The sequence below is a fragment of the Trichoplusia ni genome, chromosome 12 (genome assembly GCF_003590095.1).
Source record: "Trichoplusia ni isolate ovarian cell line Hi5 chromosome 12, tn1, whole genome shotgun sequence".
NCBI classification, from domain to species: Eukaryota; Metazoa; Arthropoda; class Insecta; order Lepidoptera; family Noctuidae; genus Trichoplusia; species Trichoplusia ni.
In genome coordinates, this window is record NC_039489.1 from 12,385,621 (window position 1) to 12,404,328 (window position 18,708).

At 34.7% G+C, this 18,708-nt stretch overlaps 1 protein-coding gene across 1 annotated transcript in view; it reads left to right on the top strand.

The window, feature by feature from the left end:
• LOC113499605 (uncharacterized abhydrolase domain-containing protein DDB_G0269086-like) overlaps nt 1–18,708 on the top strand; it is a 49,978-nt gene that overhangs the window by 14,072 nt on the left and 17,198 nt on the right. The window contains exons 3-6 of the mRNA XM_026880121.1: nt 2,074–2,276; nt 2,889–2,927; nt 14,654–14,748; nt 16,535–16,720. Of these exons, the coding sequence (XP_026735922.1) occupies nt 2,074–2,276; nt 2,889–2,927; nt 14,654–14,748; nt 16,535–16,720 (523 nt within the window). The remainder of the gene's footprint in view (nt 1–2,073; nt 2,277–2,888; nt 2,928–14,653; nt 14,749–16,534; nt 16,721–18,708) is intronic.

An 18,708-nucleotide genomic window follows, 5' to 3' on the forward strand; every position in this document is an offset into this window, starting at 1 on the left:
GACGTCATCAGGTGTGTGATAACGTTAGTCATATGTTCTCTTGGTATGACTATAAAATATGCTTGTTTAAAGATTGTCATTCGAATCTATGACAAGAGCTTTATAGATGGACGTATTTATATTATTTATGTCTGTGTAGACTAGTCTAAGGTGTGTTTATAGTCTTATATTGTTTGGCATGGCGACCGATGTTGCTGGATCAGCGAACGCGTCCGGTCAAGCAGAACGGAGGTATCGGCTTACCACCGGTACTTCCTTATCAAGCCCTTGGACGGTTTTTGTCGTATGATTCACTTCTGTAATAATTTATTATTGGTTTAAGGCTGTGATAATTCAAAACAATCAGATAAAACTGTTCATGTGTCTGTTGGAAATGTTATCCATACCTCAACTTTGGAATTAAATAACGTAATATTATTACAGAAGTCGCATCACATACAATTACCTCTTAAAGCTAAGCACGTACACTTACGTACTAAAAGTACCTACAAAAAGCAGCCATATCCCATTTAAGTCCAGACTTTCAAAGTTGACGCAATGCGTATGTTTTTCAACGAGGCATAGCGCAGTTTAAGCTGCTACTGAAAGTAATTAAACTTGGCCAAATACATCGGTATGTTCAAAGCTTTTTTATGCTGCTGAGTTTAGGTAGCGATGGTTATTCATGCGTAAATTTTTGTAAAACGAAACAATAAATGACAAAGTTGCCATTCAACATTACTGCTTCATTATTCTTTTAGATTTTCTTAATGTTACAAATAAGGGCTTCTTTTGGAATAAAGAAATAACTTCAAAACAAAGGTCTGTCGCCAACGACTCAAGAAACAATCCTTCAATTTTTTTTTGACTTCACGAATTTCATCACTCATAAACTTTTCACTTTTACGTATTCATACCATTACAAATGTTTTACTTTCATTAAAATTTATGAATTCTGATTCTTTAAAAATGGTCACGTTATATTTAATGGGGTTTATTGTAAGACGCCTGATCGCAACCCCGATGCGGATAATCGACCTGCATAGAGGCCCAAAACGATTCATGCGGTCACAGCTAATGCTGACTTATTGGGTAGTAGGGGGAATCATGATAGTAACAATTATTTTAATTTGTTAGTTGAGTTAGACTCATCAAGTAAATGGCCTTTGCTCATTGGATGGAGTTTCAATTATTCTGTTGGGACCTATTCTTCCATCGTTTCATTTGTTTTAAGAGCATCGATTAGTAAGAAACTCTCTGGTATTTCTTTTTAAACTGATTCTGAACACTTTAACGTACTGGCAAATATGTAGGATGATAACAATATTAAATTTGTTCGTGCTTTATTATTTTTGCTTTTAATTTATCATCATCGTTAAACTGGAAATTGACTATCAAATGGTAGTACGAAACTAGACGCAATTGCAAGCTAAAAGACGTAAGCTATGCAATATGTAGAGCTTACTCCGACCTCATTTGCCTAGAATTTAGTTCAGCGAGTTTCAGCAAAGCGACCTTTTCCTGTATTACCCTAGAGCATTAAATTTACTCTCCCCTATGTACCTTGGGAAATACACAGATACCTACAAATTTATCGTTCGATTAAACTTTATTAAATGCATTTATTGAATGTTTATCTCAGCCACTCCTTCCCAATGTCTAATTCAAGGCACCTTGATAATTTTGTGTACTTTTCCAAAAGATACCGACGTTTACAATGTCTTTTATACAGCTTATGTTACTTAAGTAGTTGAGCGATAGCATGCCGTGCTAATAATTATAGAGTAAGATGGAGGTCAATGATCTAACAAGTGATGATGGTAGAAATTTCTTTGCATAAATTTGATTTGATTTAATTGTGTAACACCGTCTACAGCCCACGTCCAATTGATAAGTTTTTGTTATTTTCCATTAGGTTTAGTATGAATCGTTTGAATTAACAGTAGTTATACATTGTTCAGCGTCCTCAAGGACGTCTCACTTCCTAGTCGATATATTTCAGTATCTTCTTTTCTCACGTTCAGAGTATTTTTTTTTTATGGATACTGAAGATTAATGTTTGGTTATTTAAAAAAATAATTTCGATTGTTCCAGGTTGAAGAACGCAAGCGCGCGATATGGGAGGCATCAATATCGCGCCGCGAGGCGTTGCTGCAACGAGAACGCGATCGGACGGAACGGTTGGAGCGGCAGCGAGCAGCTCGCTCCGCTCCCCGGCCGGCGTTCGCATTCGGCTCGTCCACACCTCGACTACTAGAGCCGGTAGACTCGGCTGGATTTTTCTGGGCCGCGCGCAGGTACGTTGCACAACAAGTTGCAAGTCATGTTGCAGTACAGATACATGAATGGTGGAAATCTACCAATTCACACTATGCCTCCCTGTCATACAGAGGCAAGATTCTGACATAAAGTGTACACGTTACATACCACGTTACACCATGCAACACAGATAGAAGAATTTTATTCTGTTTGTTGATCATTGTTATTAAGTTAATAATAATTGAAGTTGCTTGCATATGACTTTATTTTGGATGGCCTCAGTGATTCAGTTGTTAGCACAACCATTGTCTTTATTGTTTTTAATAAACAATGATCAATAACCAATTGTGTTTACATAATATTGGTAGGACGTTTAGGATTGGCTACACGAGTACACATGTATACTAGTACCCGTATGAATTGAATTTTTGTTTTTCCCAATTGTGATCAAATGATCTCTTGTTAATAATTTAAGCTACTATTTTTTTTTGCTTTGCTTCTTTCGATTTCTCACAGGTGTCGGGTAATACACGAATTACTACAGAACTCCAGTAAATAACAAGAATTTTACCCATTTTTTTATTTCTTTCCTTTTTGTTTTTATTTTTGGTGCACTAATTGATTTTGTTTTATTTTTCCCTATCAACCAGTACCAACCCCATAGATCAGATGAACTTTTTTGAATCACTGTAAGCAGTTTTTTTTATTTGAAATTTTATGTTTGTTTTTTCCTAATTTTTACTAATGTGTCTGTTGTATTTTTTGTACTAATTGTTTTTAATTGTTATGCAAAACGCAGAGTGCTAGAAAAGTAAAGGCCTTTTAAATTAGTGAATATAGAAGCTAGATGCTAGTCAAGACAAAGTTGTTTAGATCCATATTAACGTCTTAGGTGCATGAGCAGCATGATTTATACGTTTCTAGAACTTTAACCAAATTAACATGTTTGCTGAGATTTTTAATACATATAATTTACATGGTGTAACTGACATGCTGGTGAATATTTTAAACAACGCTTGTAAGAATCTTTTGAACTACTTTTTGAAGAAATTGTCTTCGCCATACAAAACTAACATCAGCTGATGAATGGACTATTGGACTTCATTTCATTTCTATTTTTAGATTCACAAATACAACCACACCCAACACGTTATAATTAATGTGCAGATTAAATTTTGCCAGTCACATTCTTACAATTTTCTAAAAACCGTAACGCAATTAAAAAAAAACAATACAAACTTAAAATTTTCCACGAACTGACCTAATAAACAATTATCAGTTAAATGTAATTAATAAGACTGAATTTCTGCAAATAGGTAATAATGATAATTTCTATACCTAAACGTCGTAGAACGTAACAAACAGAAATTGCAACGTCATACCTGTTTTGATGATAGTATCTACCTAACGTACCTATCTACAGGGTGTATAAAAAAATCTGTCCGATCAGTTAAGGTGTTGTGTGTAGCGTAATGCAATTTTTCTTCTTGCTTATTTTCATAATTTTTGTTGAAAAGCTAGAGAATACAATTTGAAAGCCTTAATGTTCCTTCACGTAAACCTCTTTTTAAAGTGATACTCGTCTTTTTAGATCAGGGCAAAGATACTCAACATTAAAGCAATTTCTTTATAAAATAAAAAAGTCCATTAAAATAGTTTCCGAACAAAATATGGAAGTTGAGTCATTGAAATGCTTAGGTATTTGGAACGTAGCCATGCTATGCTGCTTCTTGACCTACAGTCGAAGTATCGGAACTGTTTTCCAATATTTATGTCTTAGTACATAGCTCGTGGTACAGAGCTTCACAAAAACGAGCTGGAAACCTTCAAAAACTGGCTGAGTCGTAAAAAAGTTAGGCAGAAAAACAAATGAGCAACGATTATATTTTGTTGTTTGTTTTCTCCCCGTGGCAAATTCAGATACTTACATTGCAAAAGATAGTGGTATATTTATTAACTATTATTGGTGGCTGTTCTATTATGAAGTTCGCTAAGAGTTTCCTAGCCTTGACTTATTCCCACAGCTAGGTAAAGGCCTCCCCCAATTTTGTCATAATTGCAACATATATTTGTGAATTACTAGAACCTTCGCCTTCTAGACAACTCCGAATCCTCCAGCAATAAACTCCGTATCAACAAATAGTTCATTCCACACTTATTATAATACTGCATACAGCATCTAGTATAATTACATAAGCCAATACACCTGTAAACAAGAGCGTGTCGTAAACATAATTGTCTCGAGTTTGGCTCGCGTACGTCGTGTACGTTACGTACGGTATCGAACCATTGACAGCTATTTGACAGCTATCGGGTGACGCTACATATTGCTTCCCGTAGTGCCTCGCGTTGCCACAACACGTATACAAGTGATACGACTGATTAAATGCAGGAAGGAGTTGATAATCTATCAACTGATATTAATTGTTTTTGTGTAGGTTAAGATTATACTTAGTTTGTTTTAATCGACTTATCTTCTAACCTTGATTATTGTAGTGTATGTTTCCAAATAAAAATAACACAACGTAATCATATTTGTCATATTTTTTACGTATAATGCACTGTACACGAGAAATTCAGATATTACTCAAATAAGGAAAATAGTTTCCCGCACAAAATTTTTATCAACTTTTTCTATGAGATAATTTTACAAAATTAGTATAAGACGTCATTCTTAGGCATACTTTTTTGGGGAAACTTGTTTATTTCCATTAGCTACAGCCACAGCTACACCAAAACAAATTGTAGAATTTTTCCAAACATCAAATGAACAAAAATGAGCAAACAAAACTCCCAAGAGTTTGAGTTTACTAACTTATTAATGAGCGCGAAACACAACAAAACGAAAACAAACACCGGTTCTCACTGAGTTACATTTTTATGATAATTTTATAACATACTTGAATAAATAAATATTGTGCTGAGTCCCGATACTCTTGATGCAACTTGTTGCTTTATTAATATGATGCTAACTAGATAGCTATGTATAATATAATGTATCGATATAGTAGCCGCCCACACAAGGGTTGATTCAATCTTTCGTTCAATCGGTCATCGTTAATGTCAATGTTTTGTTGACATATTCTGGCCTTTTCTTTGAGAATCTTGAAAAAGACCGCATTTTTGTATGATTTATGTAACCTTTGTTATTTAGTGTCTTGCAAGGATTGTAACAATACCTTATTAAAATCGATTTAGACATTCAGAAGTCATGAAAGGGAAAGTAAATCTCTAACACAGATGAATACTCAAAACGTTACACCCATTTTTTAGGCAGTCTGAAGAGGATCATGGGTTCATTGCACCCTCATCCCATCCCTAGCTCAAAATAAGTTCGTGATACACCTAAACGTATAAATATTACATACCTTCAAGGTTACACTACGGTGAATGTCAATAAACTCGGGGTGTCTGGGTGCACGATTCTAGACGGCCCTACCCCTGAGTGATTCATAAATCATTTCATTATAGCTCAATGACTCCCGCCTATTTTATATAGCATATTCTTTTCAATTGTCCATACAAATTGTTATCACTTTTCCCTACAGCTTAATCCATACTGTATACTACATTCTTTGTGGCCAAAGAATTCTATATGTTCATTAATTAAGATCGTATGGCTGATCGTAGGTATTCAACATCACTATTGGCAGAAGTAAAAATAGTATCAAAGAATTCGTTTTAGAATTACGGGCAGTGCTGTACAAACCCATTGCTATTATTACATTAGATACAGACTCGAATACTCAAGATTCCTTTCGAGATTCCATAAGCAAACATTATGTGAAACAAACCATGAACTCTCATTCGAATTGAATTAATGATGCCATATTTTAAAGTTAATGATGAAAACGTTTCGTGATTTATTGTCAAATCCGGCCCATTGTATTTTTCACTGTTTATTATACAAAGTGTCTAGACTTAGAACAATGACCTTGACCTCTGTTTCAGACGGCCTATTACCACCTCTTTAAGTAAAACTATTGCAGCTGTAGAAAAGAGATGCCGCTTTACGCCTCATAGAACACTCTCTCGCTTCCACAACTGAAATTATTCTACTGTAAGACGTGTTGGTAGAGGTCCCCCTAGCTACAGTAATCCCTAGTCGTTAAGGACAATTTTGTTCTCATCAAAGATGCTAAAAGATTTCTTGTGGTAACTTAGAGAAGATAAATCGACATTGTAGCTAAATGTTTTGTTGTAGTACTTAAGATAAATATTTATTTGACCTGTAGAGGTTGAGCGTCTGCCGTTTCTGCATTTAAAATGAACACGGCGTGTAAAAACAAAATATGATTATGATTGCAATAGATGCTTGCCGCTTCGTACATATGGCAAGGAATCTGATTTTTCTTTTAAGCTTGTTAGAAAAATCTTAAATCATAGATATAGAACGATGATAGTCGAAATAGTTTGTCCTATTTGTTTACGAGATGTACGAATACTTAACATTTATGAAATCATCGTGCTCATAATAAATTCTACGCATGCGTAGAAGTCCAAGAATGTTGTTCAAGTCGTTTACAATTAGAATTCTTGTTTGTTGTTTAAACATACTCGTTTAGCGGAGATTTATAAGAACATTGTTTAACCGTGTTCATTATCCGTTTGCTCGATTTCAGACCATCATTTTTGACAAACGCCTTTAGCTCCTAGCCATATCTATCTTGAAACATTTTACGATTGTCTGAGTAATATAAATGCATCTTGCTTTGAAATATGAATAGGAATGTCATTTTCCCTAGCTTGCATAGCGGATCTCAAACAAGAAAGATATGAACATTGACTAGTAAACATCCCGAAGGAAACCAATTTCCTTTAGCGTTTCCCTTTATAAAGTGGCGTCATAGAAATTCTATTCATGAACGAGGAATGTATCATAGGATGCTATCACCTTAGCTAACCGTTACCTGCTGAATATAATACTCCCCGAAGTTGCCATAACTTCTATATCGCGACTACTTCGCAAGTAGTTGACGGGCCTGTTGGTCTAGTGGTTAGTAACCCTGTCTGCTATACCAGAGGTCGTGGGTTCGATTCCCGCCCAGGACAAATGTTCTGTGATGAGCATGATCATTTGTTCTGGTGTCTGGGTGTAATTTATCTATAATATGTATGTATTTAGAAATATATAAGTAAGTTTATCAGTTGTCTGGTAACCATAACGCTTGGGATCAGATAACCGTGTGTGAGTTGTCCCAGGATATATATAAGTTAGATAATAGGTCTGCTCTGCCGGCAAAAATGCTAATGAGAACAAATATGAACATCAAAAACAAACTCGTCTCGGCCCGAGGTTCCATGACTCACAAGGCGAGCATTTATTTTTATAAACTTAAAACTTGTTTGTTAATTGATAAGAGAACAGGCCCACGCAGGTGTCTCAATAAATATGACCATTGACTATACACCTGGACCTTAAAATAAATGTCTAAATAAATTGATCGGTGGTTCTTCACTGGTATAGTACAGATAAATTCGTTTTTTCCCGTTTCGCATTTATTTGCTGGTCTATATGAGGAGTCATTCACTTAATTGCAAGTCTGTTGCTATTTAAGTTTATTACTTTACCAGATGTGTCGGGGCGCTTTTCAATTTATCATAAATAATGTCTTTTAGACTTCAAATATTGTACACTGACTACTGTACGCAGACTAGAGATTCAATTACAACATAACTGCATACAAAATGAACATTTTTAGCTCTAGTAGCTAAATCTTTCGATGGATAAGATATTGAATATGGCCTTAAGTGAAGAAAATTATTGGTCACACAATTGTGTCTGTGGTGTTGTTTCAAGTCTTGTGAATACTATTTTTTTTTTTAATACCAGTTTATTTCCTTCAGAGCTCTCTCATTCTTCATTAAATTTAAGTATCTTAATACTGCCATCAATCATTTTTGATCCCAGCCATAACAAAATTACACATCTTGCAAATTGTGCGTGAAATTGAACCATCTGTTAACACTTGGCTCTTTTACTTTCATCTTGTGTTAAACGAATGCAGAATCATTCAGCAGTTTAGTTGCGTTGACATAATTGTTTTTTGACTGCTGTCCTTTTTAAGTTAGGACAACACAGCTTTAGATTTAATATGAAGCTTAAGTAGACCAAAATTAAATATTAATTCGTTTTCAAATTCCAGCCATAATAATTCCTCATAACATGTAACTAGATGGTAAACTGTTACCCATTATTTGAAAGTACTTAACTCAGGCTAAAATCTAGATTCACAGAATTAGGTAGTCAGTACTTAATTTTACCCCGAAAACTAAATAAAATTCACGTAAACACTTTCATGTTAGTTTACAATAAAGCGTGTTTAGTTTATTTTAGTTCGCTTCCACTCTGACATTTTCTAGACTTAGATTATTTAGGTCACATGCCTATACCGTGTTCAGTGTCCAGCGGATTCTAATTAAGTCTAGACTAGATTTTATGTCTAAAAATATGATGTGTCATTTTGATGGGCTTGCGTCGACATGTTGAATACCTGACGATGATATTCTATTAATTTTGTGACATTGATACTCTTTCTGAGATAGATATCAATTTGAAATCATTTTTCCTAATGAAAGTATTACCAACTAAAATCCATTAGTCTACGAAATCTGATTAGCACTTTGAAACATAACCCAAAACAAATATACCAGACCTTGTCAAGGGCGTTAACCAGATTAAACTAAACGATCCCTCTGCATGTGATACACTCCTTAATTACACCATGACACGCCATAACACCAGACAAAGTTTAATTTACGCGATTATCAGCTTTATGCCAAAACAATTAGGTGCATGTTAATCGCAAATTGTTAAAGAGTAATTATGAACTGAGTTTGATTGTTTTATAGTGGGAAACACTATTCTTGGTTGTTCAGTCATTCATCAAAGGTTCTTAGAATTGCGTGAGTAATGCCTACATGTGGAGGTTTTCCATATACTACAAGCTTGCATCGACTAAACTTTCAGCTGATTGAGTGCTGTATGTATCTATTTGTCATTCCGAATGAGTTATGCCTTTTAAAGGCCGTGATGATATCAGCATGAAGAAGTTCAATTTAAAACTGAGCGATTTATGTAGAATTTTAGGATGTGAAACAATATTATAATCATTATTTTAATACCTACGACTTTAACTAAAACTTTTTGATCTCCGATTTTGTTCTGATGTCCATCATAATGCAACATTTTCCTTTGCCTTTAGTTCACTAAAACGCTCAAAACAAAACAGTATACCTTCAGGTAAATCCGCTTAGTATATTCAGCATGCAATGGATATTCAGGCATGGATGTAAACAAAGATATAATATAGCCCGCCTATTCCCTCGGCCAACATTGTACAGTGTACACCTAATCGACAAGCGTTCCCGTTTTGTCGTAAGAAGCAAGTGGGTCAATGCTCGGCTGTGTACTAGATTGACACTACTTGAACATTAATTCAGTCTTTGCGGTACAGCACCGTATTTGGGTTCAGTGCGGGCTATGTGGTGTGACTAGATTTGTTGGTTACCTACCAGATGGGTTTGAAGTACTCGGGCAAGAATGAACTTACCACCTGAAGTGTCTTCTTGGGTAGTTTATGTTCCAGTGAATGGACTTTCAACTGTTTTATTTGTAAGTTTGTAAAAGCACCTAAAGTAGAAGAAGGCTAGACCAAAACCAAGTAAAAAATGCAACAACAAAAATACAGTCTGCCCGTGACCATGATACCTGCAAAGGTGTCGAAACGTCGGGAACTAAAACCAAAAATTAAACCGCGATAAAATCCGTAAAAGTCGTTTCATTTCAATGTCTAACATTCGCGTAAACCTAAGAGACCACTAAAAAATACAAGTTATAGGCGTCATCACTAGTGATTCTATATATGACCCAATTTAGACGTTGACCACCTAAAAGCATGGATGACCCAGTCAATACGATTGTGAAATGCTCTGAATAGTAATGACTTATAATTTACACTGAAATCCGATTTTCATCCATGATACCTACTTAATTACACCGCTATTGTAAATATGCAATAAGTTCGTATACCGGTAAATTGCTGTTCTGCGCTTGAAGCGAGGAATTCGAAATGTAATTTCGAATGCACTTGAAGAAAGCATAAGCATAGTTCACGTCAAGAAAATGGGAAGAGAATCGTGCCTTGGCAAACTTCTTCGGACAGCCGAGTGTAGTTTGCTCACCAGTATTCCTATCAGTAGAATCGTGGAATAACACTTAGGAAAGAATAAACATACATTTTTAAGCAGCAACAACCTAGTGAACATTCTAGCTTGTTCCAAATTGGTCTCTGATGTAATCTGTGAAGCAACACAAAATACACAATAGACTCAGCTTCCTATTTTAATATGGACTAAGCTTTAGTAATCCTGGCTACGTCCAGCCACGTCCGCGGCTTCCGTCTTGGTTTACTGACCTCATGACGTCATTAGCGACGATTGACAACCATTGTCTTCCACACAATGGCCTATATCAGCTAATTTGTGAATGGTGAAATTTTTTGCGCTCATTATGCAATTTTTTGGTTGTTCATTATGTCAGCGTAATGTATGGAAGATTCGAGAAAGTTGGTGTCACCGCCTTTGTCATTTATGAAGCTTGTTCACTTTTGTTTTCATAACGGAAGACATTTTCTCGGGTATTTAAAGTATAAACATTCATTTGATAGAAACGATGTGAAAAGCAACAATTTTCCTTAAATCATTTATATCGATTTCGTAGTCTGCTAATTTAAATAAACTTTAGGTGTGACCATATAAATTAGTTTTAGACTAGAGTTAGATTACTTTAGTTTGGAAATGCTATGTTTAGTAAAAGGCTATACGGATTAGATATGCCTCATAACTTACCGTTATTTTCTTGCATTTGTTAACAATATTAATCAAATACATGGATCTTAGGAATAGCCTTGATACTTTTAATAGAGTTAGTATATAAGTAGGTCCTTCGAGATTGCATTGAGTCAGCATGATGCTGTATTTTTTCAAAGTTGTCTGCTCATTTACATTTACAACTTATTTACTAAGGAGAACGGCAAATGGTTGAGAATAACAAGCATAGCGTTTGCTGTATAATATTGTTGTAACTTTTCTAAAACAATTAGTATTTATTTTAGTTTTGTGTGGTGGTGGAGATGTTTTAAGGTGATGGTAGATTTCTTCTCATGTGTTAAATATGCCTTTAACAACACAGCATATTGAATCCTATTGTCAATAAAAGAACTAACATATACCAGGCTAACAAACGTTAGTAAGACGTTCGATCTAAAGTTAGATCTCTTCGATAGGCAAATCAATATGTGACAGTGTTGTAAATATAGGACGTTGTGCGATTTGATATTGTGCAAGCTGGGCACTTACAGTTGCATGAAATGTTTCACTTTGTAATTCTGAATACGAGTAATTTTAGACAAGTGGGTTTGTTGCATTTGAAAACTATTTGTGTTTACAATGTGTTTTAAATACCCCGATAATTGCTTAATGCTTAGAGCTAAAGCAAGTACCCTAAAAAAATATCTTGATCCCGTAGAAGTTAGAAACAGCAAATATCTATCTTGAGTGGTGCTAGTTTTTTTATTTATAACAGATGCAACGCGTTGTATTTAATATTGATTGTTTTCTGGCTTTAAAAATAAATATAAATAGTACAAATGCAGTACTCAAGCACAGTAGGCAATCACCTGTATATTGCGTTGCGATAAGTATAATGAACTCCTTAAAGGTCCAATAAGTGTACACAAGAAAACTTGTAGACGTTCACCTTACATTCCTAGAGTGCGGAAATAGGCGTGTTTTATATACGACAACTGTGCAGGACTAGGATATAAGTCATTTAATATTATATTGCTTTACATTGTTGAATATTAACTAATTATTCGGATCTTAAATGAAATTCAAAAGTAACGTCACAAAAAAAAAAACGTTTTTAGTATGAAGTTATTGTTTATTTAATCCAAACTTAAGATTCGCATATTAAATGAAATTCTAAAGTAACGTCACCAAAAAAAATACGTTTTTAGTATGAAGTTATTGTTTATTTGATCCAAACTGAAGATTCGCATATTAAATGAAATTCTAAAGTAACGTCACCAAAAAAAATACGTTTTTAGTATGAAGTTATTGTTTATTTGATCCAAACTTAAGATTCGCATATTAAATGAAATTCTAAAGTAACGTCACCAAAAAAAATACGTTTTTAGTATGAAGTTATTGTTTATTTGATCCAAACTGAAGATTCGCATATTAAATGAAATTCTAAAGTAACGTCACCAAAAAAAATACGTTTTTAGTATGAAGTTATTGTTTATTTGATCCAAACTTAAGATTCGCATATTAAATGAAATTCTAAAGTAACGTCACCAAAAAAAATACGTTTTTAGTATGAAGTTATTGTTTATTTGCAAACTTAAACTTTATTTTATTAAGATCATCAATGTGAAGGAAAGCATTCAGATGGTAATGTTTTTGCTAATGATATTGTTTTTTTAAGTGTTGCAAAAGTAGTGTGAGTTAGTCCATTATTTATATACAAGCTAATGCTTAACAAACATAGATACTTTGATAATAAATGTTTATATGAAACTTTTTAACCCTTCGTAATAAACACGAGTCCTGTCCGAAAAAACACGATGTACAATTAACCAGTCAGTCAATCGATCAGGTAAACACCTCCCAAACGATTCGGGATGCGGAAATCGCAGTGTTTTAATGTAAAACGCCGCATCTGGCTAGACGGGAAATCGACCCCGAAATACTTGGCACAATGCCAGTCTGATAATGACTAATGTATATACTATGTCCTCTTCGACACGTATAGGAACCGGGATGTCGGAAGTTGGAACTTTATAAAGAAATAAAGGAGATGGGGAGCTATGTATCAATAGAGCGGAGATTTTCCAAGTTTTTCTCTCAAAGGTTTTGTTAAATGACTTACTAGTTTTTTGGACAGGTAATCAGCACAACGGTTGGTGAAAGAATTTTGTTAGAGAAACAGACATACTCTGTTGATAATCTTAAAGAAGTTGTAAAATGACTATCTGTTGCTTATTTAAACCTTAAACTGACAGAGACGGCATGAGACTTGAGAGTGACTTAAAACTGATTGACGATTCAGTGTTTAGCCATGTACCGACGATGAAAAGTTTTTTTTTAATAATTGCAGTCATTAGTCAACCCGAAATCATTTAAACCACCATCGATTATTTACATAAAAATACATCGCATTATGAATAATTTCCAACGATGCCTCATATGATATCGTTTTAAATTTGATCTAATAATAGCGGTATTGCGTGACCTATCCTAACATTCACACGCTTCACGATACATTACAAATATGTCATGGCATTTGAATTACGTTTTTGACGATGTCGTAAATTCCTATGTTGGTACTGTCCGTCATAAACATGGCCAAGCCTTCTAAAATAGAGGCATAATAGTACTATCAAATTTAATACGCGTAACGATTTAGAGAAGTACCTATTTATAGTAATTTTCCATGGCTGCGCGATATGTAGGTATTTATAATATGGTTTATTTTTTTACCATAAATATTATTTGGAATTTAATACTATATATTTATATACAAAAAATACCTATTTGTATGTTAATTATGACAAATACTTTATTGATCAATAATACGATACGGAACAGTCATATTCTTAATACAGGTTCACATAAAACAATATTAAATCGATACCTCAATAAAATTAAAATTGGTATCGATATAATATCGATCAGTTTAATATTTTATTGACATAATCCGCACTCATTGATTAAGCTCAACGTTCTGACCTCACGAGTTAAATTGAACGTCAGTTTCAAGTAATTCTGGTTATACATTGACACACTTTGACATAACTTGTTCGTATCGATCAAATATATTTGCAACTTATAAGTTTTAAAGTATAATTAGGTGTCTAGAAGGCTTGTAGATCGATGTATGCTGAATGTTAATTAGCTAATATAACGCTGTAATTAAGGTATCGGCATCGCTTTATTTGCTTTTTATGTAAGAGGCTAAATACGACAGCCTTCAGCACATCTTACCGTTATATTATTGCATTGGTGGAAGAGAGATGTCCCTCTTTGGTGATGCGCTGTCAGGCTTGTACAACTGCAGCAATATTACAAGAGGTGGAAGTAAACCTTTTGTGCCTGAACTATGAGGTCCTAAAGTAGGGTACAGCCACTTTAGAAACGAGATGGTACGCAACAGCAGCAGCACTCGCTTTGACAACGAAAATTGTCCTGCTTTTAGAGCCCGAAGTATAAGTTAATATTTGTGGCAAAATAAATGAGAAAAATATTCCATATCTACTGATTTTTATAAATTAACAGCACTCCATAGCATCATGCAAGACTAATACTTCTACTTAAACGAATAAGAGTCTAAATTGTGATTTAATGTTTCCAGGGCGGCATCAACAACAAATGTGATGTTCGCGTCTGCGCCGCTCACGAGACGCGCTTCTGCACTACACTTGGATTCATCAGACACCGATAATAAAGGTATAAGTTACATTCTAAACACCTTAGTAAATGCTTATGAGGTGTTGGAAGGAAGTTATTGAGGAGAATCCTTCCTCAATAACAATTGTAATAGATTACAGGGGTGTTTTGAACAAAAATTGCACACCTTCAGCAAAGATTTGTCTTAACACGTCGTGGGTAGTGTTTTTGTCGACGAAGTCAAGGGTTGTGGTTAAGAAAAAGTACGGGTGTGTTAAAGGATGAGCATTATTTGATGGGATATTTGATAACTGATCTGGTGCCAATCCATTTCATACGGAAAACTCTTCGCAGCCATTTGTTTGTCTAGTTGCTCCTATCATATTAATTATTACATAATTTGCTGGATGAACTGGTGACACAGGCATTTGGGAAAAGGCCAATGATGATAAAACATATTATTCTTACTTGTGTTTACATGATGTGTCATCATTGTTTGATATGACGTGGCTAGACTAATAAGAATATGACTTTATCATTATAGGAATTGAACAAATGACTCTATACTTTATGAATATTGGCATAAAATACACTATATATCTCTTGCCCGTTAACTATGAAGCCCTAAGTAAAATATGAGTACCATTACACTACCGTTCAAATACCGCATCATTTCTGACTCACTCGTACTTCTACTTAGCCAGCCCTCCCACCATATTTTTATGCCATTATCTTCCTTCATACAAAATGTAAACATGTTTTTTCTACCCATGCTGCCTTAAGGAGTGGTGATGTTCACCAGTTTCTGTAAGTTGTACTTTGTATTATCTATAATATTATCTTATATTGTTTCTTTTACGAGAACATCATTTAAATATTCAGATATAGATTTTTTCTTTACATCACAAGATACATTAGTGCGGTAATGACCGAAATAATTGTCCCCATATAGTAATTACGTTCCATACAACGTTGACTCACTGCATAATTCGCTATTGTATTGAGATCGAGTACGTCTCGACCTTGCCAGAGATTAAGAAAAGATTATGCTAATTCGCTGTGTAAGTCAGGCAACTGACGCGTTATACTTTTATCTTCACCTTACACATGAACAGAAACGATTACGAATGCATTATCGATTTTAACAATACTTATTGAATCGATTGTCTCATTCGATTCGACATAATCGATTTGAAAGGCTTGCGATAAATTTTGTTTTAATAAAGGATTATTATGACATTGTATCTCATTGAATATGACGTTATCAGGTACATTATCAGTTTTATTACAGTTTGTCTACAGATATGCAGCTTCAATCGATTTATTGTACCAGCTATGAAGTATATTAAAACACATGTTACTTTGTAGATGCGTGTAAATTTGAGGGTGAAATTACTTACCAAATCACCAATGCACGGGCAATTAATGAATAATATGAAATGTGCTAGCTGTACCTCACAGTTTTACTCGCGACCGTGTTGGTCGTAAGAACCTTGAGAGATCTTACACGAAAACCTTTTTCCATCGAATTAGTAGTTTTTCCACGTCTTCGCAATTTAACTATTCATTTCTGATCTTGATTATATGTATTAGATATGAAAATAGGAACCTTCTCCCTCCCCAAATGGTACAACGTTTCCCTCTTCAAATACTTATAAAAACTCAGTCTATGATGATGCATTTTTTTGTACTTGTCATAGTATCAGTCTTTTAGAAACTCCACTTTTGTCTATTATAAAAATAATTAATCATAATTTAGCATGTAGTGTTATTATTTTGATTTGTAAGATTCCCCATGCAAATCCGAACTATGGACAGTACACTCAAAATCATGTGTAACTTCCAGACGAACCCGAGCGCAGCCCGCAGCCGGTGATGTGGTCGTCGGTGGCGCGGCGGCGCACGGACCTGGTGCCCACGGTGCCGGCGCCGCGGCCAGGTAGGGCCTACTCCATGACGCGGCTCGACCGCCTGCCGCCGCAGCGCCCGCTGGCCTCCGCCTCGCCCTCGCTGCACCACCTCAACAGGGCCCGTAAGACTCATCGTATCGTACCACTGTGACGTCATGCGAGCGCTTGACGCACACGGTTTCGCGCTTGGTTCAAAGTGCTTCGCTTGGGTTGGGTTGTGAGCTTGTTTTCGCACCGATTGTGCTGTTTGTCCTATTCAACTGGTGTTATAGTAGATTTTTTTGGAAATTTATCCTAAATTATTTAAATCCTAAATTTCGTCACTATTTGGCTAACAATTCCCCAAAAATTATTCCGGTTTTGGTAAAATATTTTCGATAATTTTCGGAAAACTTCAAAAATGTTATCTCAAGAAATAGTAAATTTCTCTTAATGTGTGTCGCTAAGAGCTAAGCTTCGGTTTACCTGCTGGTAACTTGCCTTACATATTGGCTGATTTGATTTGTTTTCTATTTGAAATGTACTGCACTTGGGTTAGCTACGTCACATGTAACAATCTAGGTATAAGCGTAGATCAAAAAGTAGGTGTGATTGCTTTAAAGTAAGCGGTTTTAAATTTGATGAACATGGTAGCTTGCGTTTGATTTGGTGTGAATTAGAAAATTAGGCTCAGTGTGTTGTATGAGGTTTAGTAAATTACTATTACGGTGAAATATGAGTAACAACCAAATTTTTAGTCTAATTAAGGATCTAAAAGGCCTGTTTACTGCATTGCACTTTCGGATCCATAATCCTGTCAACATACGCAATTTTGAGCTCCAAGTTTTGATCTATTATTCTATAATATTTATGGAGTTCGTACAAAATATTGTATTACTCTCATTTTTGCCGACCAATTACTAATCATTGTGATATTAAAGTATATGTATAGCAAAGTGTTTCTTAATTATTAAAATATTCTAAAACTTGGGTTACTAAAAATTTTGTATTGTTTTTGTCTAGCTTTGAAAAGTTCTTTATTCTATCAGCCTGTTTTAGATCCCATTGCTGGGCAAAAGCCCTCCCCCTTTCTCTTTCAAACCTCTCTATATGGTATACACTGTAGTATTTGTCCTTTTACTTTTCTCCTTTCTTTATGTCCGATAACAAAGGAAGAGTTATCGTAAAGTCGTATCAGTTCGATCAAGTTCAAAAAACGTTTCCTTAAAACTTCTTAAGAAATTGTTTAGGTAAAGTTTCTATGTCTTAGAATTAAGATACGCTTGCATACGCTGCGGGTCGCTTTTTTCTTCACAATATAATTTGCTTCTTGCAAATATATCACTAACCTAAGAACTAATATTTGTGGTCAACGTTTATTTGTCACTAACATAAATATGCTTTTGTGTACTTTTATCGGGATTTTTACTATCGTTTTATTTTCAGCGGGTTTTAACATATTCATAGGTTCAAACATGGTGCTGTTCACATGATTTTAATTCATCATTTATGATATAGTTATAAAGGTTAATAAAAAAATTTATCATGTACAATGAGGTGGAGTTACAATTCAAGAGTTCAATGTCTGTCAAATGAAGAATCAAGATTTGCAGAACATGTTTTTCAATTTTTATCTCAGTGTGTTTTTTTTCCGTAAATTGTGTCACAATTGTGTTTACTCTTAAACAATCACTTCCAACTTCATCATCTGGTGTCACTGGGTCGCTTGGTTTTTGGCTTTTACGTTTTTCGTTCCATTCTAGTCTTTATTCCCCTTAACTTTAGGCACATTTTAAAATGAAAACGTCAGGGAAAAGGTATTTACTGCTACCTCTTAATAAAACTCTTTTATGCGATAGCCAAATTGCGGATTAATTGTAATTATTCATAAATTGTTAATAGTGGTTTTATATTTTTTGTGAGCAAAAGGTAATAAGAATCGTGGTCAATATGTAAACTAAGCTTGACAATAACGCTTCGAAAAATAATAAAAGTTGCTTTAGTTTAAAAAAAAAACTTTTTTTGCCTTAGTGAATATCAAATTAGTCCAACTTGGCAAAATATGAAGGACAAATTGGCTGTCGTGTAAAAGAGTGTGACCTTCTTGGTCCGATCTCTTCCTGATACGGTG